A 24,762-nucleotide genomic window follows, 5' to 3' on the forward strand; every position below is an offset into this window, starting at 1 on the left:
TGTGCCTAACCCACCTCTGGACTCTATCGATAAGCTCAGTTCTACAGTCTTGCACTAGAAAACTCATCTGCCTACTGCATGCTTCTTCAGTTTATATCACAATGAAAAACCAACCAACTTTCTTCCATTCCACTTCGCTGAGTTTTACAACTCTTTCTCCCCATCTTTCCTGAGCTGCCATCTACCCTTAGAATCAATGCTGGAATAGTTTGGTTTAGAAGGGATCTTAAAGCCCTTCCAGTCCCACCCCCTGCCATGGGCAGGGACACCTCCCACTGGATCAGGGGCTCCAAGCCCCATCCAACCTGGCCTTGAACGCCTCCAGGGATGGGGCAGCCACCCCTGCTCTGGGCAACCTGGGCCAGGGCCTCCCAACCCTCATCATGAACAATTTCTTCTTAATGTCCTATCTAAATCTTCCCTCTTACTATTTAAAGATGTTCCCCCTCATCCCATCACTTCACGCACTTGGAAAAAGTCCCTCCCCAGCTTTCCTGGAGCCCCTTTCAGCCCTGGAAGCTGCTCTAAGGTCTCCCTGGAGCCTTCCCTTCTCCAGGCTGAACCACCCCAACTCTCTCAGCCTGTCCTCGTACAGGAGGTTCTCCAGCCCTCAGATCATCTCCATGGCCTCCTCTGGACTCTCTCCAACAGCTCCATGTCCTTCCTCTGCTGAGGACTCCAGAACTGGACGCAGAGGTCCAGGTGGGTCTCACAGTGTGGAGCAGAGGGGCAGAATCCCCTCCTTCAAGCGGCTCACACTGCTTTTGAGGTAACCTAGGAATACAGTTGGCTTTGTCTTTTCTTCCCCTTGCAGTACAGCTGCTCCCCATCTCACGGTAACCTCGTCTCAGGTCTCTTGTTCCTGTAACTACTTAAAAGTCTCACATTTGTACACAAGGGATTAGCATTACATAAACAGAGCTCTGAATTTGAAACAGGCTCAGTCCCTGCCTGCTTCTGGAGACATTTCACTGCTACAGCTATTACCAACACAAACAAGTTACACATGCGTTTCCTTTGATGTCCAAATTCAGGTTGCAGGAAAGGTGCCAGAAATTATGTCAGCAGACGAAAAAGTTTTCTAGCAGAAGTACAAGAGAAACAGCAGTAGTATAAACTTTTCCACACTCCTCAACAAGCTTTGAAATCTGAGAAAGAGGCCTCCCCACCTGAAACGCCTTCGGAGCCAGGAACGCTCGCACAGCCCATGTGATACACGGCGTTTCGGAGACCGCAAATTGGGGGCAAGCTGGTACCTCCTGCATTCCTGGTCTCTGATGGTGCCACCAGTCTCTGGATACCAAACTGAGTGCAGTCAGCCATTAAACAATAATTACAGGCTCCCATGCAGGACTGGACACTCATTTTCTGCCTCACCTTCCATTCCTTTGGCCCCCAGTGACTGACCCAGCACTCAGCTCCCTCCCCTTCTGCTTTGCTCAGTCCCCGAGCTATAAATCACAAGCAAGACTGAGCAAATATTCCACTTGGAGGGAGAGCACAAGCCTCAACTCTGCACATAAAAGCGGCAGTTTGGGTCTTACAGCGCTTCCTGAACAGATCTGGCAGCAGCACTGAGCTGAGATATTCCCAGGAAGGCACGTCCCGGTGCGGGCGCACGGCAGCTGCTGCTGAGCACACCAGATCGGCTCTGTTTGCCCACGCGAGGAAGGTTCCCATCTTTGGAAAGCATTTTGGGATCAGATGTCACATTAAGAAAATGTATTTAAAGATTTGTACGCATCTAAAAGGCACCTATTTACAATAAATATTTGAGTTAACTAATTTCCAACCCATTTGCTTCAGTCTCTTATCTCTTCACTTTGGAAGAAAGGGCCCTTATCAAAGCACATGAACTGGCTGAAGATATGTAGTTAAATAAAAAACGTTGTATTGACCTCAGGGCTTCAAATTATTAAAAGCAAAGAAACCTTTTCCAGCAGAGAGGAAAGGAAGAACAATTAATTTGAACTACACAGCTCAAATCAGTCCTTAAGTCTCCATTCTTACCCTGCTAGAACATAAAAACTGACTAATCTACACTTGGCACCTGGAGGGAAACACATTAAACCCTCAGAGAAAACATGAATTAAAATCCCTGTGAGAAAGAAATCAAAAAATCAGAATGCCTTTCTTGCCTTTTTCTCTTTTTTTTTCCACTTTTCTCCTCTGTATTTTAAGTATTTTCACAATTGTGGAAGAAAAGGATCAAACAAGATGTTGCTGCTATCTTGGCTCTGTCAGAATAGATCCAAGGTGATGGTTTTAAACAGCTTTTAGATGCACAAGACAAAAGCACCATCAGACACTGACTGACCTTGTGTCCAGCTAATTTTTATCTGAGTGATTGAGTGAAGCTATTCTGTAGAAAAATTAACATCTCAATCTACCCCAGTGAGTTACAGGGTGCAGAATCCATTTACTCTTCCACAGCTGACCCTTGCTAAGCTGTGAAATCAGAAAAGGTAGGGAAAAAATCCAACACAGACGGATTCCAGCGCAAACAACCCTTATGTCTGAGCCCAAGGCTGCATCATTTTCCAGTGTCATTAACAGGGCAGAGAATCCTCACTTTAAAGAATCTATTTTTTTCCTTCTAAAGCTGCACTTACATTTCCTTGTTTGACAAGATGAGAGATCCTTCTTTTTTGGCCAGGAAACAAGGTAGTTAAATTCTCTTCTGTCTTCTCTTCATTTCCTTCCTCTTTGGATGGCTGGAAAACAAAAGAACAAGCTTCCAAAACTGAACAGACTCGAGGTTCCCCCTCAAGGAGGAGATCTGGAAAGGCTCCTTTTGGTTTAACAGAAAGCCCTCGCAGGCGACAGGTGAGAGCACGCGCTCAGCTGCTGAACTTCCAAAACAAACCTTGTTTTGAACCCAGGGGCCACTGATGACACCAACGAGCAGCAGCGTTACAGCTCCCACCCCAAGCTGGGCACTGGGCGCCACTGGCATAATTAGAGACAGCCCCTACCCACCACAAGAAACCTGAACATCCTTCTCTAGCCACTCCCATCCCTCCCCTGTCAAGCATTCTTAAAATCCCAGGGGCATGAGGTATTTTTTGGTACAAATGTGGGAGCTGACTCATTTTCTGCCACTGTACAACATGCTGCCAGAGCAGGGCCTGAAGCCTTGCTCAACTCCAACCACATTGCTCTTGCTCCCCACAGAATCACAGAATCATTAAGGTTGGAAAAGATCTCCAAGTCCAATCCTCAACTCAACACCCCCATCCCTACTAAACCATGTCCTGAAGTGCCACAGCTACGTGGTTTCTTTAATCACTCCAGGGATGGAGACTCCACCACTGCCCTGGGCAGCCTCTGCCAGGGCTTCACCATCCTGTCAGTAAAAAAATCCAATCTAAACTTCCCATGGCGCAACCTGAGGCCGTTTCCTCTCATCCTGTCATTTGTTACTTGGGAGAAGAAGGAAAATGTTTCTCTGCAGTTTTTTCAGAAAGACTGTGCTGACAAATCCCCAGGTCTCACACTTGGATGGTCAGAAACCCAGGAGGGGTAACAGCACCTCTCAGCTACAACTGCAGCAGAGCAAGTGTCTAGGACTCGCTCCTGGGCCAGGGGGACCACTTGAAAATCTTCCTGGAATTTGACTCAGCAGCATCTGTACAAAACACCCTTCAGTAGTTTGTTCTAGCTGTTCTCCAGTCAATCTTGCTTTCAGTTTTCCAACACAACTCCTGGCAAAGCTCTAAGCAGAGATGAACCTGCTGGGGGCTGGATTTGGGGATGAGCTCAAACTCTGCTCAGGCTGAGCTTGCGTTCCTCACCACCAGGGCATGTGGGATGAGCACTTCAACCTCAATTACTTTGCTCTCTAGGAACTCAGTAATTCTGTTAATTCAGTTACATCCCTAATAAACTTGCTCACAAAGCAATCGCTCCCAATGAAATAACACCACAATGCCCACAAGAACCTTCCTGGAGAGACTAGTGCATCAGAGTCCAAACAACATGGGCTCCAGCTATAAAAGTATTCCACAAACAAATAGCATCATGGAACAGGTTGGGTTGGAAGGGATCTTAAAGGCTATACAGTTCAATCCCCTGCCATGGGCAAGGACACCTCCCACTGGATCTGGTTGCTCCAAGCCCCATCCAACTTTGCCTTCAGCACCTCCGCAGATGGGGCAGCCACCACTGCTGCTCTGGGCAACCTGGGCCAGGGCCTCCCCACCCTCACAGCAAAACATTGCTTCCTAAGATCTCTTCTCAGGCTCCCCTCTTGTGGCTGGAAACCATTTCCCCTCATCCTATCCCTGCCCTCCCTGATCAAGAACCCCTCCCCAGCTTTCCTGGAGCCCCTTTCAGGACTGGAAGCTGCTCTAAGGTCTCCTTGGAGCCTTCTCTTCTCCAGGCTGAACAACTCCAATCTCCTGTGATCCAATCCCACCCAGCAGAAACATAGTGGGGAAGCAGGTCCCCGCTTACAAACACCCACCCACCAGAGCAGGACCCCTCCGCAGCAGTGCTTGTTCCTCCCTTTCCAAAATAGAGAGGAAAAGGAGTTTTAGTGCAGGGGTGAAAGGTAAAGCAGGAGCAAAGGGAACGCTCCAGGCTGCTGAGAGCAGAACATCCCCGCTCACTCCACACTCGAGTTCACTGCTTGCAGCCCCTGGTTCAGCACTTTCTGCCCATTTGGAATCACCCTTTATTTTGAAAGCTCCAAATGGATTCCTTTATTCCACTATAACTTGTGTGCCCTTATACTATTTTCACTTAAACCAAGTGATTTGAAGAAACAGAGCCAAAAATAAAGCACTCGTTCCTAGCTAGGAATTACACTAAACACTGAGAAAAGAAAGCTGAATTTTAAACAAGCAAAAATCAAGTAATGCTTAATAGTTCAGAAGAAAATCATTACACTCCTTATAGAGTTTCTTCTACCCAGGTATTCCTTACAAGTGTGAAAAGGGTCTTGCCAGCAGCACAGACTCCTCTCAAAACAGATCCGGGACATCACAGCAATGGGAAGTTCAGCAGAAACCTCTAAATAGTTCCATTATTCTTTACAAAAGATGAGCTCTGCTCCCTGTGCCCTCTCTGTCCTCCACAGACAGACAGTCATGAATCGAAGAACTTTGTTCACAGCCCACCCAGCTAGCAAAAGCCTGAAACCCAGCACCAATTCCTGATGCCATTTTTAGAATAAAAGTCAACCACCAACCTTACCAGGAGAAACTGCCTTTCCACCAGGCAGTCCTGTACTTCCTGCTCTGCTCACTGTGCCCCTCTCTCCAATTAATAATCATAGAATCCTGGAATGGTTTGGGTTGGAAGGGACCTCAAAGCCCATCCAGTTCTACCTCTGCCATGGGCAGGGACACCTCCCACTGGATCAGGTTGCTCCAAGCCCCATCCAACCTGGCCTTGAACACCTCCAAGGATGGAGCAGCCACCCCTGCTCTGGGCAACCCAGGCCAGGGCCTCCCCACCCTCACAGCAAAACATTTCTTCCTGACATCTCACCTCAATCTCCCCTCTTTCAACTGGAAACCATTCCCTCCTATCCCTGCCCTCCCTCAACAAGAGCCCCTCCCCAACTTTCCTGTACACTTACTTGTGCCAACACATTGTCCTGGTTCTACTTGCCACTACGTTCCTAAAGGTAAGCTGCAACAAGAAGGCATCACCCAGGTTAGAAAAGTTGGATTAGCTGTGAACACCCGCCGCATAAGCTCTGAAGCCTTTTCTCCAGCCGTCCAGGCTCCACGGTTCTTAGGCCAGCCAGATACAGAACTGACAACCTTGAAAGCTAAAAGCCTTCCACACAAAAGGTCACTGAATCCTTATATCTCGCAGCAACTTTCAGCCCAGTAGCTAAATTCAGGTGCAAGTGCTTCAAACCACTCAGTCATGACAAGGATGAGATTCTTCCAGCATACGGAATCTCCCTCTTGAGCTACTTGAAATACACAACATGGCTAAACTAAACCAGAATCCTTTCAGATTTAGATGTGAGAGAACCAACCAATCCAAACCAGCATTACCTGTTTCCCCAGCCTTCCCTTGTCTTCAGTTTTCACATCTGTAGATTCATTAAAAATCCTGAGACATTCTTCCATTGGATCGGACTCAAAGTCCAAGTCTTTCTCAAGGATGGAATAATCAATGTCATCAGATGTTGAGGAAGATGATGACGACTTTGACAATTTAGAGCGCTTCACTTTCTTTGTCCCTTCGTTTTCACTTTCAGAGTCTGAACTAGAGTCATCGTTGTCTGAGTCCGAGCTCACATCAAGTAACGTGGATGGCAAAGGCCGGCCTTTGTCATTGTCATCTCCACTCTCATCACCGAACAGGTCAACATGACTCAAACTCCGCTGCTTCCGACCCTCCTTTGGATCTTTGTCTGTAGAACTGACCTTTTCTTTCTTTCGCTCCACTGCTGGAGTCTTGGTCCCTTTCTCTTTGGTTTTATGACCAGAGGTTTCCTTACCATTTTTCACATCAGCTGTTTTCACCTTGGAGCCTTTCTTGCTGCTCCCCATCTTCTCCACACCAGAGCCTTTACCAACACTCTCACTCTTGCTTTTCCCTGAAGTACTGCTGCTGGACTTGGATTTTTCCTTCTTAAGCCCATCCACTTTTTCCAATTTGTGTTTTTCAGGTTTCTTTAAACTCTCATCGCTTTTCACTTTGCCACTCTTATCTTTGCTGCTTTTCTCTTCATTTTTGGGTTTTATTTTTTCTTCTTTCTTGAGCACTTTGTCTTTTTCTGTACTTTTACTTTTCTCCTTCTTACCACCCTCGCCAAGCCCAGGTGATTTAATAACATCAGATTTCTTCCTTTTTGTTTTGTCTTTTGAGTCTTTGTTTTTATTTTCAATTTCCTGGTCCTTCTTACTAGAAGACATTTTCACCACTTTTGCATTCTTGGCTGCTATGTTTCTTTCAAGATTTTTCAATGAACTTGGAAGGTCTTCCAGGCCATGTTGCGCTGCCACTTCTTCGCTATCCTGGGAAGCAAAATCATCCAGTTTGGTGCTCTGTTCTTTGCTGGATAACCCGTCGTTTGATTCACTTTCCGAACTGCCTTTTGACCGTGAACTAACAGAAACTGGCTTATATTCCTCATCAGCCTCATCTTCAGAGGAAGAGAACCTGGCACACACTTCCTCGTCATCGGGCGCTTCACAGAGCTTCTTTCGCGATGGAGAATACGATTCCTCATAACTAGGCACCCTACCCCTTTTAGACCCCTTCGGCTCCTTTGTTGTGGCTTTGCTCAAAAGCCTGGCTGAGTAATTTGAAAGCGGGTCATATTCCAAATCTGTAGAAGGCTTAGAGTCATCAATCACGTATTTATTATTAGTGACGGTGCTACTGTATTTTTTATTCTGTACCACAGCCTTGGGAACATATTCTAGTGAGCTTCCTTTCGATCGGGAAGCATCCAAAGTGTATTTGCTTGACCGGCCAGCAGCAGCAAGAGGAGTAGGGTTGTAGTCAGAGTTATTATTAAAGTTGTAGCTACCTGGATTATATTCTAAGGAGGCAAACGAATCATTTTCTGTCCCAGCAGCTGACACAGGTGTATTTGAAATGAGTGAGGAGGCCTCTGAAGCACTCAATTCCTTTGTCGTTTCTAGTAGCTCCTCATACTTTTTCTGCTCTCTCTCCACTTCATTTTTGACTGCCTCGATGGCCTTGTTGACCAGCTCCAGCTCCAGAATACTGGGTGCCACATCTCTAATGTCAGCCAGGGCACCATCCTCCGTCTCCAGCGAGTGCCTCGGAAGCTCTGGATTGTAGGGATCATAGCCTCGTTCTGTAAAAGAGAAAGAAAAAATAATTTATAGCCCGCAATTTAGGTAACACATTCTTCGTAGTAAAACTGAACAAAACCTCTTTTTAAGGCCTGTTTTCATGAAAACTCAATACTGAAAGACACTACCAAAAGCCATGCTCTCATCATCACAGATCAGGAGTTTGGTATCAAACCTTCAGTGTCATTGTCTGGCATTCTCAGGAAGGACATGGAGCTGTTGGAGCGAGACCAGAGGACACCACAAAGATCATCCAAGGGCTGGAGAACTCCCGTACAAGGTCGGGCTGAGAGAGTTGGGGTTGTTCAGCCTGGAGAAAAGAAGGCTGTGGGGAGACCTCAGAGCAGCTTCCAGCACTGAAAGGGGCTCCAGAAAAGCTGGGGAGGGGCTCTGGATCAGGGAAATGCAGGGATAGGACAAGGGGAAATGGTTTCCAGCTGAAAGCGGGGAGACAGAGATGAGATCTCAGGAAGAAATGTTTTGCTGTGAGGGTGGGGAGGCCCTGGCCCAGGTCACTCAGAGCAGTGATGGCTGCCCCATCCCTGGAGGGGTTCAAGGCCAGGTTGGATGGGGCTTGGAGCCCTTGATGCTGTGGGAGGTGTCCCTGCCCATGGCAGGGGGTGGAACTGGATGGGCTTTGAGACCCTTTCAACTCAAACCAATCCATGATTCTATGATTCAGCAGCAAGCGTGTGGCTAGACTGGATTTTACAGTGTATTCCTGGGCCTTCAAGACTAAAGATCTGTTAACAAAATGCTTTTATTACTCACAAAAAAGCTCTATAAATTAAATGTTCTTCAGGGCACTGAAGAATAATCACTGTATTAGGAGGAGTTTGAGTATGCACAGAATTAGCTGCTTAACTCAATCAAGTGAGAAGGGAACAAAGAGGATTCCGGTAGGAAAACTGTGGATTAGGTTCTCATTTATCGGTGCCAATGCCCAAAGCCCTCTGAAAGCCTCCAATATCCCTCAAAGCTCAGTGTTTCAGCTGCAGAAAAACCAGTTTTATTTGGCTTGACAAACCAAGTGCTGCTAATAGGAAAAACCTACCAGTACAAAGGCAAGTCAAGCCTGCGACCTTCCTCTTGAGAAGGACACAGGAGCAGTTTTCACAAGCATAAACGCTTTCTACTTTCTGTCACAGTGTCCCAAACTCTCCCACCTACTCCCAACTGACACTGAAAAGGAAGGTAAAAGGACATCACCCGGGTGCAGAGTGACAGCACCTTGCTCACCAAAGAACAGGCAGGAAAAGATCTTCACCTTGGAAAATGAGGTTAGGAATGGAGGAATCCAGCAATAAAACAAATCAAGCAAACAGATGCTACAGGGAAGTGAAAGGCTGCTTTTTAACTTAGAACAGTTTTCATAGAATCACCAGGTTGGAAAGGACGCACCGGGTCATCAAGTCCGACCATTCCCACCAATCACTAAACTGCGTCCCTCAGTGCCTCATCCACCTGTCCTTTAAACCCCTTCAAGGAAGGTGACTCAACCCCCTCCCTGGGCAGCCTCTGCCAGTGCCCAGTGACCCTTTCTGTGAAAAAATTTTTCCTAATGTTCAGCCTAAACCTCCCCCGGTGGAGCTTGAGGCCATTCCCTCTCGTCCTGTCCCTTGGGAGAAGAGCCCAGCTCCCTCCTCTCCACAACCTCCTCTCAGGGAGTTGGAGAGAGCAATGAGGTCTCCCCTCAGCCTCCTCTTCTCCAGGCTAAACACCCCCAGCTCTCTCAGCTGCTCCTCTTGTTCTCCAGCCCCCTCACCAGCTTCGTTGCTCTTCTCTGGACTCGCTCCAGAGCCTCAACATCCTTCTTGTGGTGAGGGGCCCAGAACTGAACACAGGACTCAAGGAGTCCTTGTTTTATCACCACAGCTCTGGATGCAGTTATTTCAAAGGAACTTCTTGTTCTTTGCTAAAAGGCGAGTGTATAGAAGCAGATTATCAAGTATGACTATTAGCCTAACAACTAATGAAGGATAAACACCCTCCATACCCACCACGTCGCTTCTCACCCCTTTGCAAACATCATTTCCACAGCAGCAGAGCAGACCAGTGCAACAAAGACCAGAGAAGCCAGCTAGTACCCTCAAACTCAAGATGGAGACCTCAAATTTAGCACAAGCCTTGTTAGGGGATGAGCTAAAACCCTGGTAATCTGTCCCAGGTGGCCTACAAACAAAGGCAAGCACACAGAGTCTGGATCCAAAGACTTGCCAAAATAAAAAAAAACACTCAAACTACAGAAAAGACAACATGCCCGTGCAGAAAAGCAAACTATGTTAAATCTTTCAGGATATGGAGAAGGAAGATGCAACCCAAGCACAGACCTGATGTCTTATTCTGTGCTGTTCACCTACAGTATCAAACCAATTTGCACATTTTCTTTCAATGGAATGGCCAGGTGTAAAAACACATTACAATCCCTGAGTACGCCAGCAGGTGAGATATCATCCTGAAAGAGCCGTTTTGGAGGTGTGTGTGCCTGATGGATTACCCACAGGAGCTGATCAAAAGCTGCCTTTTCCCTGAAAGATGCTTGTATAAGAAGGTTCCACGATACCCATCAGGAGCGTTGCCCTCAGGCACGATGCTTTTGCAGTTAATGTAGTGGAAACAGAAGCAGAAGGAGATTTTATTATATATATATATATATACACACACACAAGTCCAAAAAGTCAGAGACATTAAGGATGCTATCTGAAATCAGATCATGTTTTCAAGCACCTAATTATTCTCCTGGGAAAGCAGGAGAAGGACCCAGTTACACACCCCTTCTTCCAACCCAGACACAAGAGCCAAAGGAGGTGTCTTCAGCTTTTGCATCGACCCTTCTCCATTTCAAACGCCAAGACAAATCCCACGGAGCAAAGGAAGATTTCTACAAGATGAATCGCACCAGTTCGGCTGTTCCGACAGTATTTCTGCTGGAGCAAACAAGTGAGCAGCACCACACAGTGAAATATCGCTTTTTGGTTGGATGTAAAACGAAGAGTCTACACTGTCCCTTTTGAATCGTAAGATAATGAGACTCGAGACAACAACTTCTTATAGGATCAGGAATTAAACTGCTATCAGGCCACTCTTATAAAATACTTTAGAAAATTAACCATAGAATGGTTTGAGAAGGGACCTTAAAGCCCATCCAGTTCCACACCCTGCCATGGGCAGGGACACCTCCCACTGCATCAGGGGCTCCAAGCCCCATCCAACCTGGCCTGGAACACCTCCAGGGATGGGGCAGCCACAGCTTCTCTGGGCAACCTGGGCCAGGGCCTCCCCACCCTTATCGTGAAGAATTTCTTCCTAACGTCCTAGCTAAATCTTTCCTCTTCCAATTTAAAGCTGTTCCCCCTCATCCCATCACTTCATGTGCTTGGAAAAAGTCCCTCACCAGCTTTCCTGGAGTCCCTTTCAGGACTGGAAGCTGCTCTAAGGTCTCCCTAGAGCCTTGTCCTCTCCAGGCTGAACAACCCCAACTCTCTCAGCCTGGCCTCATAGCAGAGGTGCTCCAGCCCTAGGATCATCTCCATGGCCTCCTCTGGACCCTTACCAACAGTTCCTTGTCCTTCATATATTGGGGATTCCAGAACTGGACATAGGGCTCCAGGTAGGGTCTCACGAGAGTGGAGCAAAGGATGAGAATCTCCTCCCTCACTCCGACGGCCACACTTCCTTATGTACCTCAGATTTAAGAAATACTCCTTCTAAGACACAAAAATATGAAGTTAATATCAACACTACACAAGTTATAAACTTATGTAGGACTTCAGCAAACAATTTATTTAACCAAGAACACTTTACAACACACCAAGATGAACTGCACTTAGATTGGCCATTTCAGCACAGAGCAAAAAGCAACATAAACCAAGATTTTTCAAAAGAAAAGACAAGGTTGATTTTTTTTTTCATGGCTTTTTCCTTGTTTCCCTGATCATATTGGTTCTGGGAAATGAGGCCTCGGTTCTGAGGCGGAGTTGGTTTATTACAAAGCTTCTATAAGCCAGCGACTCCTTGCCATACACTGGTCCTTCCAGTTTGTGCAACAGGCGACGGCAGCAAACAAACGCTGACATTGAATGAATAATGTGAGGACAAGGTCACCTGTTTGATGTTAGAACTTATTTTACAGTGAATCACTCTGGAGAAAGGCAAGTCTTTTTTTTCAGGCTCCCTACCTGAACACATATTTCAGATGCTTTAAACACAGAAAAGCTCAAAAGTATGACAGGTACCAGTCATTGTGAACCTGCACATTTGGGAAGAAGAGCCAAGCTCTTGGAAGCACATGGAATGTGGAGGTCAACCACCTTCTTCCAGATAGAACAGAGACGCTAAGGAGCAATTGCTGTTAAAGGGGAGGCAAAAATAAAAAGCTCTCAAGCCAGCGGCAATGAGGATCTTAAAAGGAAGGATTTGCTCGCCAAGCTATGGAGGGACCACTTTCTAGACCTGCCGCTGCCAAAGTCACCCATTCTCCTGGGTCACTTGGAGTTGGCTATAAAAGGCACATTCATCCAGAGGTGGGGAAGGTAAACGCTGTTGGGAGATCTCTTTGGAGAGGAAAAAAAAGGCATTTTCATTTGAACGTCATCAGAACAGCTTTGTTAGCTTAACAGCTTGCCCGTGTTTACCGTGCCAGTACTCGGCAAATGGACAACCTCTGTGATTGCAGAAAAATTATCACCATTGGAAAATTATTTTGAGCTTTTCAGTTAATGCTTCATGGACGAGACAGCAGTTTCTCAAGAACAAACTGTTTCGAAAAGGCTCTGCCGGCAGGGTGGGCTTTGCTCCTCTTCAGAATTAAACAGCGCACGAGAAATGGCAGGGTTTGGCAGAGACCTCATTTGCGAGAACCTAGAGCAAATTTCCAACTTAAATGATAATATCCTTGGAAATTATTAACACAATTATTACTTGGAAATAATTAACACTGAGATTCAAAATAGTACATTTCATAATTATCCAGGGTAAATGGGTTAGGAGGGCAGGGAAAAGGACTTGAGAGAAACGGTTCATCCACATTAAATAGAATCATTAGAACTAGGGTTTGTTTTTTTTTTTTGCTCCTTCTTTCCCTTTTTAACTACTAAATTTAATTATTAAAATTAAGTATTAAAAGCACAGAGAACCTTGTTCTGATCCGGGAAGCAAGGTCTGAGAGGTATTACTGCCAAGCTGGCCTCTCCCTGCACACAGAAGTCCATCAGAGGCACCTGATGCCACAGCATCAGAGCACATCATGAACCCACACGGTCATCTCTTCAGTGGAAAAAAGGAAGCGAATACGAGACAAGAAAGTCTTATATTAGCAAAGCTGAGAACAGTCTGAACAGTCATCCCTCCCGCTGAGGTATTTTTAAGCCTGCTGTGAGAAAGGCCGTTCATGTTAGGTTTCACCAGGTGTTGTCAGCCAACGCGAGGCACCCTAAGGTCCTCTCAGCAGTTGTTCTTCACCAGAGAGTGTCCAGCCGGCAGCAGGACGGATGGATCACACCAAGGGACAAGAGCAGGGAGGACATGGAGCTTTTGGAGCGAGTCCAGAGGAGGCCACAGAAATGATCCAAGGGCTGGAGAACCTCCCATATGAGGACAGGCTGAGAGAGTTGGGGTGGTTCAGCCTGGAGAAGACAAGGCTCCAGGGAGACCTTAGAGCAGCTTCCAGTCCTGAAAGGGACTCCAGGAAAGCTGGAGAGGAGCTCTTGATCAGGGAGTGCAGGGACAGGAAGAGGGGGAATGGCTTTAAATTGGAAAGGGGGAGATTTAGATTAAACATTAAGAAGAAATTCTTCACAACGAGGGTGGAGAAGCCCTGGCCCAGGTTGCCCAGAGCAGTGGTGGCTGCCGCATCTCTGGAGCGGTTCAAGGCCAGGTTGGATGGGGCTTGGAGCCCCTGATGCAGTGGGAGGTGTCCCTGCCCATGGCAGGGGGTGGAACTGGATGTGCTTTGAGGTCCCTTCCAACCCAAACCATTCCAGGATTCTGTGACCTTCCCAAGTGACACTCCCGAGCAGGCAGCGTCACCACAGAACGACTCGCTCAGGTAGGCAACTCATTTTGACCAGAGGACGTTAGGGCACAGCCCTCAAAGCAATGGCCAGGGAAACACCGCACAGCTCATTTCATTCAGGAAAACACAACTTGTACAGTTCTGCCCCTGGTGCAGCAGGAGAGGCATCTCAAAAGGTCCTTGAGCCTGTTCAGTATGGTGGCTACACCCTCACAGACAGTCGTGAAGGACAGCCAGATGGCCTCACACAGCAATACTAGCCAAATGCAAGGATGCAAAAGCCAAAACCAGAAAGTCTGGCCCGTGCAAAGCCATGATTTCCGTTCCTCTATCACCACAGCAATTTACAGTCCCATTGCTCTGGTGTTAAAACAACCACGGTGGGCGAAGACCAGAAGAGGCTGTCAAGATCTGTGCTAAATGTAAAGTTTTCCTAAAGGGAAATCACACCATCAGCACCTTTCTCGCAACCCCTAGGAAGGAACACGAGGAACATAACCACTGTGTTTGCCAGGAGAGGGTCTAAAAGTGAAGTGCCACCCCAAACATCGTGATTGCTCCCTAGGCTGCTGCCCCAGCCCCACCGCCTGTCACCACAGGGGCTAGAAGGTGTCTCACCACTTTAAACGCGATGATCTATTAACATGGATACTCAATTTTTGGATTCTTTGGAGATCTTTCCATTCCCTCTCTCTCATTTTGTCTTTCAAGTTACTCCTCAACATACAAGAAAAGTTGAAATTCTGTTGGAGGAAAAAAAACAAACACAAACCAAAACCAAGACTTATTTTTTTCTATTCCTGAGAAGAAGACAGAATAGAAAATGTTCCTACATCTCTTCCACAAGCGCTAGTTAAAACTAAGGATGTACTCCAGAACTTAAATAGTAGAGGAAATTTTGTCAAAGAAGCAGAATAAAATCAAGTACTTTAAAGACTCTGGTGTCTTTTCTCTCTGTTCAACCTTGGAAACTTTCTTTGAGCAGCCCCGCTGCTGCTCCTCAGCCACCAGTCCCTTAATATTCAGCCTTGCTCTGGCTCACCCAAGATAAGTTATCACCCCACCACCTGCCTTATTTCTTTAACTGTTCCGGGTGAAGATTTCCCATTTAAGGGGAAAAAAACCCAAACCCATCAGAATTTCAATACAAGTGGGCACTTTGAGAAAGTTGAAAACTAAAGAAAAGCACCTTTCAAGCGATAATATCTTGGAAAACTTCAGTTGTGGCTTAAGAAGGACTAAAAGCAAAACTTAAAACTGGTTTGAAAACCAGTCCGGCTTTAGTTAACTTAAAAGTTGGAATTAACTCTTTGAGTTCCTTTACGACTCAGACACCTGCAGCTCAGCAGGCTCCAAACCAGCACACCCAGCACAGATCCTCTTTGATAAAACCACTCGATCTCACAGAGAAACAACAATCCTTGGGCAACAAAACCCTCAGAAGAAAAGCTGAGTTTTGGTGTAGTCCCTGTATTTCAGGGACAGGTGAAACTCTGAGGACCAGAGCCTCTTGTTAAATGAATGGCTCACACGTGAAAGCCTCTCTCCACCTGCTTCTCCTTGTACCACAACCCACGCAGACACACGAGTTCACTCCACAGCAAGACCAAAACTTCAAAGAATTACCTGAGCTCCCCGCGGTTAACAAATACTGCAGATATTTGTTCATGCTGTACTCAAGGCTCTCATTATCTGCTTGGTAGAACCAAGAGACTCCGGCAAAGGCTTGTGGCACAGCACGGCTGGCCACGTGCTGACACAGCACTTTCTAGGCTACACAGATAATTAGGGCAGGACTTACCAACCCAAAGTCCCGCCTTCACCCCCATTTACTCCCAGGTCAGACTGGGTTTTAGTTGTGCATTGAGGGGCTTTTTGAGTGTTTTCTGCTTTCCTAGCACTACCACTGTCACCTCCGGGGACTTTTTGATATTGTAATTCCCCCACTCCCCAGCTGTAGGTATTGCTTTTCACTGAATTTGAGCAACGCAAATTGGGAAGCAGAGTGGTTTCCCAACCAGGGATCCCCAGGGTGATGCTAAGAGGTCCCTCCCAGCAGCCCACTCCCCACCCAGAGCCACCCACCATCCCACACTCAATCCCAGCAGGGAAGGAGGCTGCAGAGCTGGCCTCTTCTCCCAAGTGACAGGGGACAGGATGAGAAGGAATGGCCTCAAGCTCCACCAGGGGAGGTTCAGGCTGGACATCAGGAAAAAAATTTTCACGGAAAGGGTGATTGGGCACTGGCAAAGGCTGCCCAGGGAGGGGGTTGGGTCCCCTTCCCTGGAGGGTTTAAGGGACGAGTGGATGAGGTGCTGAGGGACATGGTTTAGTGATTGATGGGAATGGTTGGACTCAATGATCCGATGGGTCTTTTCCAACCTGGTGATTCTATGAAAAGCCTCATTCCTGCCTGTCACTGCCTGCAGCCCGCTGGCATGACGTGAGCCAACACACTGACTTGGGACCTCCAACCCAGCACAGGGCAGCCCAGGAGAGTGGTTTTTGCGAGCCTGGGATAGGGAATTGTGCTTTCTGCTTCTCCAGTGTTAACCCAGCAATTCCATATTTGACTAGAGAAATCCTGGAAGAGCAGCCAAAGGGTTCCCATGCCAGCAAAAAGTTAGTGCCTCTGAGAGCCAAGCAGGTTGCAGCACCTTCAAAATCCATCCGGCTTGACAGGGATTTGCTCCCACCTCCTGCTTTCCACAGGTCTGTAACCACGGTGAGGCAGAGCTGCGTGCAAGCTCAGGCCACGCTGTGCTTGCAGAAGGCCCAGCAGTCAAACGCCGTGCCAGCCCCCTCCAAAATCCCAAACCACAGGGCAGCTGCACCTGCCCACCCCTGAGAAACCTGCCTCAATGGACAAGTCTGTTAGCGGACAGAAATCCCCAGCTGCTGGAAAGACACCACGTCGATTTGCATGAAAAGGCACGTCCCGATCACACCACCAAGCAGGTTTTCTATTTTTCTGTTCAAAACTCAGTTAAAAAAAACATCCACTGGTGATGTTTTAGTAATTACTGTCTCAAACACAGATGTGGGACGGAAAAAAAGAAAAAAGTAGTCTCGGCAATTCCCACCCCCAGTGCATGGACTAAAGCACCTGACACTGCACCATCTGAGTGCCCCTCTCTGTGAGGAAATTGCAGCTGCAGTCCCAAAGTTTCCATTTCTGCTCACAGCAAATACAGAAATAAAAGCTCATTCCTACAAGAACCCGATTATTGACTCACAGAATCATTAAGGTTGGAAAAGACCTCTAGGCTCATCCAGTCCAACCGTCAGCACAACACCATCATCCCTACTAAACCATGTTACAAAGTGCCACGTCTACATGGTTTTCAAACCCCTCCAGGGATGGAGACTCCACCACTGCCCTGTGCAGCCTCTGCCAGGGCTTCACCACTCCATCAGTAAAGATATTTTTCCTGATATCCAATCTAAACCTCCCCTGATACAACTTGAGGCCATTTCCTCTCATCCCATCACTTGTTACTCAAGAGAAAACACCAGCACCCAACTACGGTAACGCATGGGCTGATGATTAAAGTTGGGGCTTAAAACTTCATAGAACCATGGAATCATGGGATGGCTTGGGCTGGAAAGGAACTCAAAGCCCACCCAGTTCCACCCCTGGCCACAGGCAGGGACACCTCCCACTGGATCAGGGGCTCCAAGCCCCATCCAACCTGGCCTTGAACCTCTCCAGGGATGGGGCAGCCACCACTGCTCTGGGCAGCCTGGGCCAGGGCCTCCCCACCCTCACAGCAAAACATTTCTTTGTAATGCCTCATCCCAATCTCCTCTCTTTCAGCTTAAAGAGCCTCTTCAGGTTTTACCAAGTAACATTTTGCACAGCGTTTTCTACACAAGTCACAGCCATCCCATGTGGCTACTTTTCAGCTGAAGACTTTGAAAAAGGGAAAGCTGAAGTGCCTTCTTGCCAGGATCAGCAGAATTAAAGCTGGGAAATAGGCCCAAGGATTTCTCTGCTCCTGACCTGGGCAAACAGGAGCCAAGCAGCACTAGAGTGGTTTATGGGGGCTGGGCAGGATAAATCACACAGAGGGGAAAACGCCATCGCTGGATGGTACCACACAGACCCACCATCTAGTCCCCTTTCAAAGACACAAGATCCGATCTGTAAAGCCTTGTGAATCCAAATAGAAAATCCACACAGGAAGAAAACCACTCTACAAGCTTCGGACCATACCAGAAAACTGCTGAGCAATTGCCAGCACGCACTGCGCTGGAATAAAGCATTTTGAGGCAGGAGGCTGAACGTCTGGCTCTGCTCATCTCACACCACACCAGGAGCAGAGCAGACAGAGGAACGCAGACCGACAGACCCAGATGCAGCTTTCTGCTCTGCGTTCAAAACCATCCACTTGTCAAGCACCTCCTGACAGCCACTGTCAAACCCAGCAAAGCAAGGAGCTGGTTTCCTTCAGGTATTTATGAAGAGATGTAATACACTTTTATGTCTTTCAGCATGCTCAGGACCTAGACTTTAAAGCGAGACCTATTTTTCCCCTCTACAGCTCTTGAAGAGATGCTTTTAGGACTGAAGGCAGTTCTTCCCTCCTACTTACACAGCATGCTTTCAAAGCACTTCACACACATTCAATAATCTTTTCATCCTGCTCTGAAGCAGGTGGGTTTTAGTCATTCTGTAGATGAAAAGAGCACTTCAGCCAAGTCAGGATGAGAATTTGCCATCTCCAGATTCCCAGTCCTGTACAGGCTCACGTCCCGTTTCTCAGCACACCAACACTGCCGTGGAAACACCACATCAGTGCCCCAGCACCGTCCTCAGCTTTCAGCCAGCCCTGAATTTCCACAAGCCTCCACGTAGCCACACTCTTTTACCACACAGTAAAGACACCGGAATCGATTTCCCACACGAGACGTCTCTGAACCCAGCTCCAACGTGCCCTACAGACCAAACACACCACACCGATTCCCTCCTCAGCTGACATGTTTGTATTTACTGAGCTGCTTTCAGAGGGGAAGAAAAGTGAACGCTGCATGGAAACAATCACAGAAAAAAGAAACCTCTGTCCTCCGGCTGCTGCTGATCCCCCACCGGGCACGGAGGCCTCTTCACTGATGTCTCCCAGTGGTTGCAGCCATGAGAGAACTGTAGGAAAATAAAGGAACACTACACTACTCAGGAAGTCTGGAACAGTGAAGGAGGTAAAGAAAAAAGGAACAGTGCTACATGCCGCTAGTTCCTCTCTTCACCTCCTCACTGCTCCACCTGGCACGTGCCCACAGCCTCCTCCCACCACAGCAAGACCAGCTCCAGTCCTTACTTTTCAAAAGCTACTTTCAAGGGTAGGTAAGATCTACTATGAGTTTTGAGATTCCAAAAACATCCAAGTCCATGTCAGCCTTGAATCAATATGTTCAAGGGTTGATGAGGTGCTGAGGGGCTTGGTTTAGTGATTGATAGGAATGGTTGGACTCGATGATCCTGTGGGTCTTTTCCAACCTAATGATTCTGTTATTCTGTTTAGCAGCTGATTCTTTATATGTTACCCTTTTTTCTAGATAGTATCCCAGAAAATACACCGTAGCTCGTGGTGTAGGAACTTCCTTGGTTTGGCAAGAAAAAAACGGTTTTAAAGCTTGTTTATGAAGTGACATGATAAAACGGGTCAAATACACCCAAGTGCACTGTTAGAAGGTGACTTTAAAACAAGACCGGCAGTTTCAGTGACAGGGAGCAACTTATTCCGGATGGAAACCTCTGAAGAAGATGGTTGCCTGGTTGCTAGCTAAACTACTGCACCCTCTAGTGTAAATCTTAAATACATCCTTCCAGGCTAGAGGAGCTTCAGGCAGAGGGAAAGACAGAAGCATTTCTAAGTGGGCTCTTCAGATGAAGTCAACCTCAAGCATTGTTTAAAAAATAACTGCAAAAGCATCTTCTGCTCCTAAAAATCCACCTTACACAGCCCTGCTGAGGTCCTGTCTAAAAGGAAGCGTTTTGCAACAGGTTCATCGTTTATTTTCCATTTCTCAATCTCTACATAGAAAGAATGGCTCAAGTCCAATGTGAAGCTGCAGCAGAATTTACAGATCCACAGTTCCAAAGGCTGCACTGTTCCTTAGATGCCAGGATATTGGGAAACAGGGCAGGAGCAGGCGCTGAGCCGGTCGGGAGGAGTGAGAAGTTAAGCCTCAGGATGCAGCTTCCTTCACAAGCTGCAGATGCTTCACCTAAGAAAACCAGCTCCATGATGACAGCTTTTGTTTCACAGAAGCCAGAGCTTCTCTAGGAGCCATAAACCGCTCACTCCCCAGAATAAGCCTTCTCTCCTCAGTCATAGAATCATAGAATAATCAGGTTGGAAGAGACCCACCGGATCATCGAGTCCAACCATTCCTATCAAAATCACTCACACATCCAAGCCAGGTCTAACAAAATTAGCACTGGGATCATTTCTTTCTTGTCATTCAGTTCTTACACAAACACTTTTCAGCCAGGATTAGAAGCTGCGTGTGCTTTCCAGGTGCTCCAAGGTTTCACGAAAGCCCAACCATCGGTTCCCCATTCTGAAAATCAAAGCCAGCACCAGCATTTATTTAGCACAGCAGCATCCGTTTCAGGTGGCAGAAAAAGCAATTCTAATACCAGAACAGAAACTCGATGATTATTTAAAGCCAAACAGGAATAGTATGCTGAAAGATAAATATGGTATCAAGCACCTACAGGACCACCTTAAAGGGTTAGAGGGCACTTATCAAATTCAGAAGAACACTGAAAGAAGCAAACACTTTTGCCTTTCTAAGACAGTCTCCGTCTGCCACTGACAGCCCCGGGTATGCTTCCTTTATTTTAAACTAAACAACCGTTGTGGTGAGCTGACCTGGTAACCAGGAGGCAGGAAAAAATCAATCCTTTTCCAAACCTGAATAACACAAAGTTCAGGAAGCACAGAAAAAACATGGCAAGTTGTGCTTTGCTTTGACAACTTCTGCTTCAGGCTGTGAGAGACCACACGCCCCAGCATGTAAACCTAGTGGAAATAACAAGGCCTTAACAAAAAGAAAGTGAGCAGTGTTCTCTTAGGGAGAAGAATGAGGGCTTTGCTCTCCAAATAAGCAGATCAGCACACGTGTGTAAGTAAAACGATGCGAGTCGATGGAAGAAGGGAGGAGAACAACAGCTCGCTGTCTTCTTTGTGGCCAAGCTTCCCTTGAGAGCGCTGGCAGCACTCAGTGGCCAGCTAAAGCACCTCAGCACTCTCAGCTCATTGCAAACCCCGCCACGCCCCGCAGCAGGGGCTGCCTCACAGCACACATCCCCCCTCAAGCTCCCCAAGCCCACCCTGAGGGGCTGGGATGGCAAAGCAGCTCTTGGCAGAGGCTGGAAAACCTGCTCTGACACCTCAGTGCCACGTGAGCTGTGCTGCCTGGAGGCACAAAAACTGGATGAAAACAGAGCTGCCCTTCTGCAGCCTCTGTCCCCAAGAAGAGGTTTCCTCCGGTTATGGGACATTTGGGAAAGGTGCTGCCCACTCCCCACGTGCCTGACAGCAACTGTGGGATCTGACGGACGGTGATGGGTGGACAACCAGCCCTCTCTCACTTGGTGGGGCACAAAACATCCTTCAGATGCTACAAGAGGTGACAAACACAGGCGTAGAGCCCACACAGGGCTGAGAAAAGCAGACACGGAGCTCAGGGATGAGAGACACCAAGACAGAATGATGCGGTAGGGTGAAAATACCCTTCAGATGCAATAAGAGGTGACAATCATGGGGGCAGAGCCCAGGCAGGGCTGAACAAAAGCAGCCTCAAGAGTTTAGGAATGAGAGAGACCGAGATGGGATCATACTCTGGGGACACATCCATCTCTTTCTCACCTGGTGGGGCAGAAAAGGCCCTTCAGAAGCAACAAGAGGTAACAATCGTGGTCACAGAGCCCAGGCAGGGCCGACCAGCAGCAAATAACAGAGCTCGGGGTGATGTGGACCGAGACGGGATGATGCTGAGAACCCTGTGGGTTCATTCCCCCGGAGAGAGGCTCGCAGGGGAGAATGGCACCTGAGCCCTGGGAAAGGAGAGGAATGAAAGAAGGCAAAGACAGAACCAGGCCCTGAAGCGTGGGCGGGAGAGAGAGTAGAGGCCTGGCCTTGCCACGGGAAAACGGGTGGGCAGGGCTAGGGGAGAGGCAGGAATCAGACAAGATAGAAGCTCATCCAAGCTGTAAAATATGGGTGAGAGAGAGCAAGGGCCTGGCCTTGGCGAGGAGGGGGAGACACAGGGAAGAGGGAGAAAGGGAACACCGGGAGGGAAAGGAAGAACACGGAAGATGGGGGGACACGGGGAGAAGAGGGGCACAGGCGGCGGGCAGGGCCAGCAGGGAGAGAGGGAAGAGGGGTAAGGAAGTTCGTGACCCGGGCCCGTACCTGCGCCGCGGCCAGCGGCGGCCTCGCCCCGCGGCGCTGTCGGGGGGTGTCGGAAGTGGCAGTAGGGCCTGCGGCAGGGCGCGTCCCCGCGCGGGCCCCCGGCGCTGAGGAAAGGGCAGTCGATGCCGCGGAAGTAGCCGGTGGATCTCAGCATGCCGCCGGCTGCGGGGCCGGGGCGAGGAGAAGAAGGAGGAGGAGAAGGCGGCGGCGGCGGGGACGCCCTCCCGCCTCACAGCGCCCGCCCCGCCGCCATCTTGGGGCCGCCAGGCCCGCCGCGAGGACCCCGCGACGCCGCTACCCGAGCGGGGCTGCCCGAAGCACGCCTGAGCGGAGCGCCGGGAAAGGGGGGCGGGGCTGCCCTAAGTGCGCCTGAGTGGAGAGCCGGGAAAGGGGAGGAGCTTCGGGGGGGCTGGGCTACGGGCCGGGGCGAGGCCCCAGGAGGGGTGGGGAGGGGGAAAAGGCGGGAGCGAGGAGTGGGCGGGGCTACGGAGGGATGTGGGCGGGGCTTAGGTGGGCGGGAAATTACAGTGCACGGGGGGCGGGGCTTTAACTAGGGGGCGGGGCTCTGTGGGGAGGCTCGGTGTGCAGGAAGGGGGCGTGGCCTTAGTGGGCGGGAAGGGCGGGGGCGCCACGAGGGGGCGTGGCCTAAATGGGCGGGAAGGGCGCGCTCCACGAGGGGGCGGAGCTTCTATACTCAGTGCTGGTCGGGCCCTACGAGGGGCGGGGCTCCGCCAAGGGCCTCTTTTTAGCATGGTTGTTTAATTACAGAGTGACAGAATCACTAGGTTGGAAAGGACCCACCGGATCATCGAGTCCAACCATTCCCATCAATCACTAAACCATGTCCCTCAGCACCTCATCCACTCATCCTTTAAACCCCTCCAGGGAAGGCAACTCAACCCCCTCCCTGGGCAGCCTCTGCCAGGGACCAATCACCCTTTCCATGAAAAATTCTTTCCTAATGTCCAGCCTGACCCTCCCCTGGTGGAGCTTGAGGCCATTCCCTCTCGTCCTGTCCCCTGTCCCTTGGGAGAAGAGCCCAGCTCCCTCCTCTCCACAACCTCCTCTCAGGGAGTTGCAGAGAGCAATGAGGTCTCCCCTCAGCCTCCTCTTCTCCAGGCTAAACACCCCCAGCTCTCTCAGCCGCTCCTCTTCTTCTCCAGCCCCCTCACCAGCTTCGTTGCTCTTCTCTGGACTCGCTCCAGAGCCTCAACATCCTTCTTGTGGTGAGGGGCCCAGAACTGACCCCAGGATTCGAGGTGCCGTTTTCATTTTGGTTCCCATCTCCCCCTCCTCGTTTCCCTTGCCCCTGCAGGGTGAACAGCCGCCCCGTTTGGCTGCTGACCAGGCTTGGAGGGGGCTAAACAGGGACAACTGGTGGGGAAACTGAGGCACAGCCATTTGCCTGCTCTGAGCGCCTGGTCCGGGCTTGGCAATAAAGCGAGGGGCATCCACAGCCCGTGGGAATCACCCAGGGCTGCCCTTGCCGTGGGTTTTCCGGTGGTGGTGGGTTTAGGGTGACAGCAATATCTGTATGTGGTTTCTTGTATCACGAGGGCTTCCCACCCTCTCTCCCATCTCTCCGTTTGGAAGCAATGAGGCTTTCTTGGCTCATAGAATCATAGAATCACCAGGTTGGAAAAGACCCATCGGATCATCGAGTCCAACCATTCCTATCCTCGTCCCTTGAGCAGCAGGCACTGAGCACCCTGATGCAGTGGGAGGTGTCCACACCCATGGGTGGAACTGGATGGGCTTTGAGGTCCCTTCCAACCCAAACCATTCCAGGATTCCGTGACCTTCCCAAGTGGACACAATCCAGCAAAGGAGCAGCTCTGTTGTGAGCTGTGACACCCCCGAGCAGGCAGCATCACCACAAAAATGAGTAGGAAACTCATTTTGACCAGAGGATGTTAGGGCACAGCCCTCAAAGCAACGGCCAGGGAAGCACTGCACACCTCTCCTAGGTGACAGGACAAGAGGGAACGGCCTCAAGCTCCACCAGGGGAGGGTCAGGCTGGACATCAGGAAAAAAATTTTCACGGAAAGGGTCATTGGGCATTGGCAGAGGCTGCCCAGGGAGGGGGTTGAGTCACCTTCCCTGGAGGGGTTTAAGGGACGGGTGGATGAGGCGCTGAGGGACATGGTTTAGTGATTGATGGGAATGGTTGGACTCAGTGATCCGGTGGGTCCTTTCCAACCTAGTGATTCTATGATTTCATTAAGGAAAACTCAAGTTGTGCAGTTTTGCCCCTGGTGCAGCAGAAGAGGCACCTCAAAGGTCCTTGAGCCTACTCAGTATGGTTGCTACACCCCCACAAGGCCTCACAGACAATCGTGGAGGACAGCCAGGATGGCTTCACACAGCAACAGTAGCTAAACACAAGGTTGGGTGGGATTTGCTACCATGAAAAAGCCAAACTCAACAATCAATGACAATTTGATTATTAAGTAAGGTCTTCTTCAATGTGAATGGGCACGCAGGGCATCACTCCACCTAGCATGCGTGAAACGTCGTCCCGTACTATTCACA

At 49.0% G+C, this 24,762-nt stretch overlaps 1 protein-coding gene across 3 annotated transcripts in view; it reads right to left on the minus strand.

Annotated features, from left to right (window-relative positions):
- REXO1 (RNA exonuclease 1 homolog) overlaps positions 1–22,502 on the minus strand; it is a 45,628-nt gene extending 23,126 nt beyond the window's left edge. For 2 of the 3 annotated variants that reach the window (XR_011339215.1, XM_069877986.1), the window contains exons 1-3: positions 22,230–22,502; positions 6,015–7,795; positions 2,613–2,714 (exon numbers count right to left, since the gene is read on the minus strand). Coding sequence is in view for 2 of the 3 variants with exons in the window: in XM_069877986.1 (XP_069734087.1) it covers positions 2,613–2,714; positions 6,015–7,795; positions 22,230–22,383 (2,037 nt within the window). In the remaining variant the exon portion in view is untranslated. Of the gene's footprint in view, positions 1–2,612; positions 2,715–6,014; positions 7,796–15,432; positions 15,583–22,229 lie in introns of those variants that run through there. The other variant, XM_069877987.1, reaches the window with a different exon arrangement.
- Between the last annotated feature and the right edge of the window lie 2,260 nt (positions 22,503–24,762).

Source organism: Phaenicophaeus curvirostris, chromosome 28 (genome assembly GCF_032191515.1).
Source record: "Phaenicophaeus curvirostris isolate KB17595 chromosome 28, BPBGC_Pcur_1.0, whole genome shotgun sequence".
Lineage (NCBI taxonomy): Eukaryota > Metazoa > Chordata > Aves > Cuculiformes > Cuculidae > Phaenicophaeus > Phaenicophaeus curvirostris.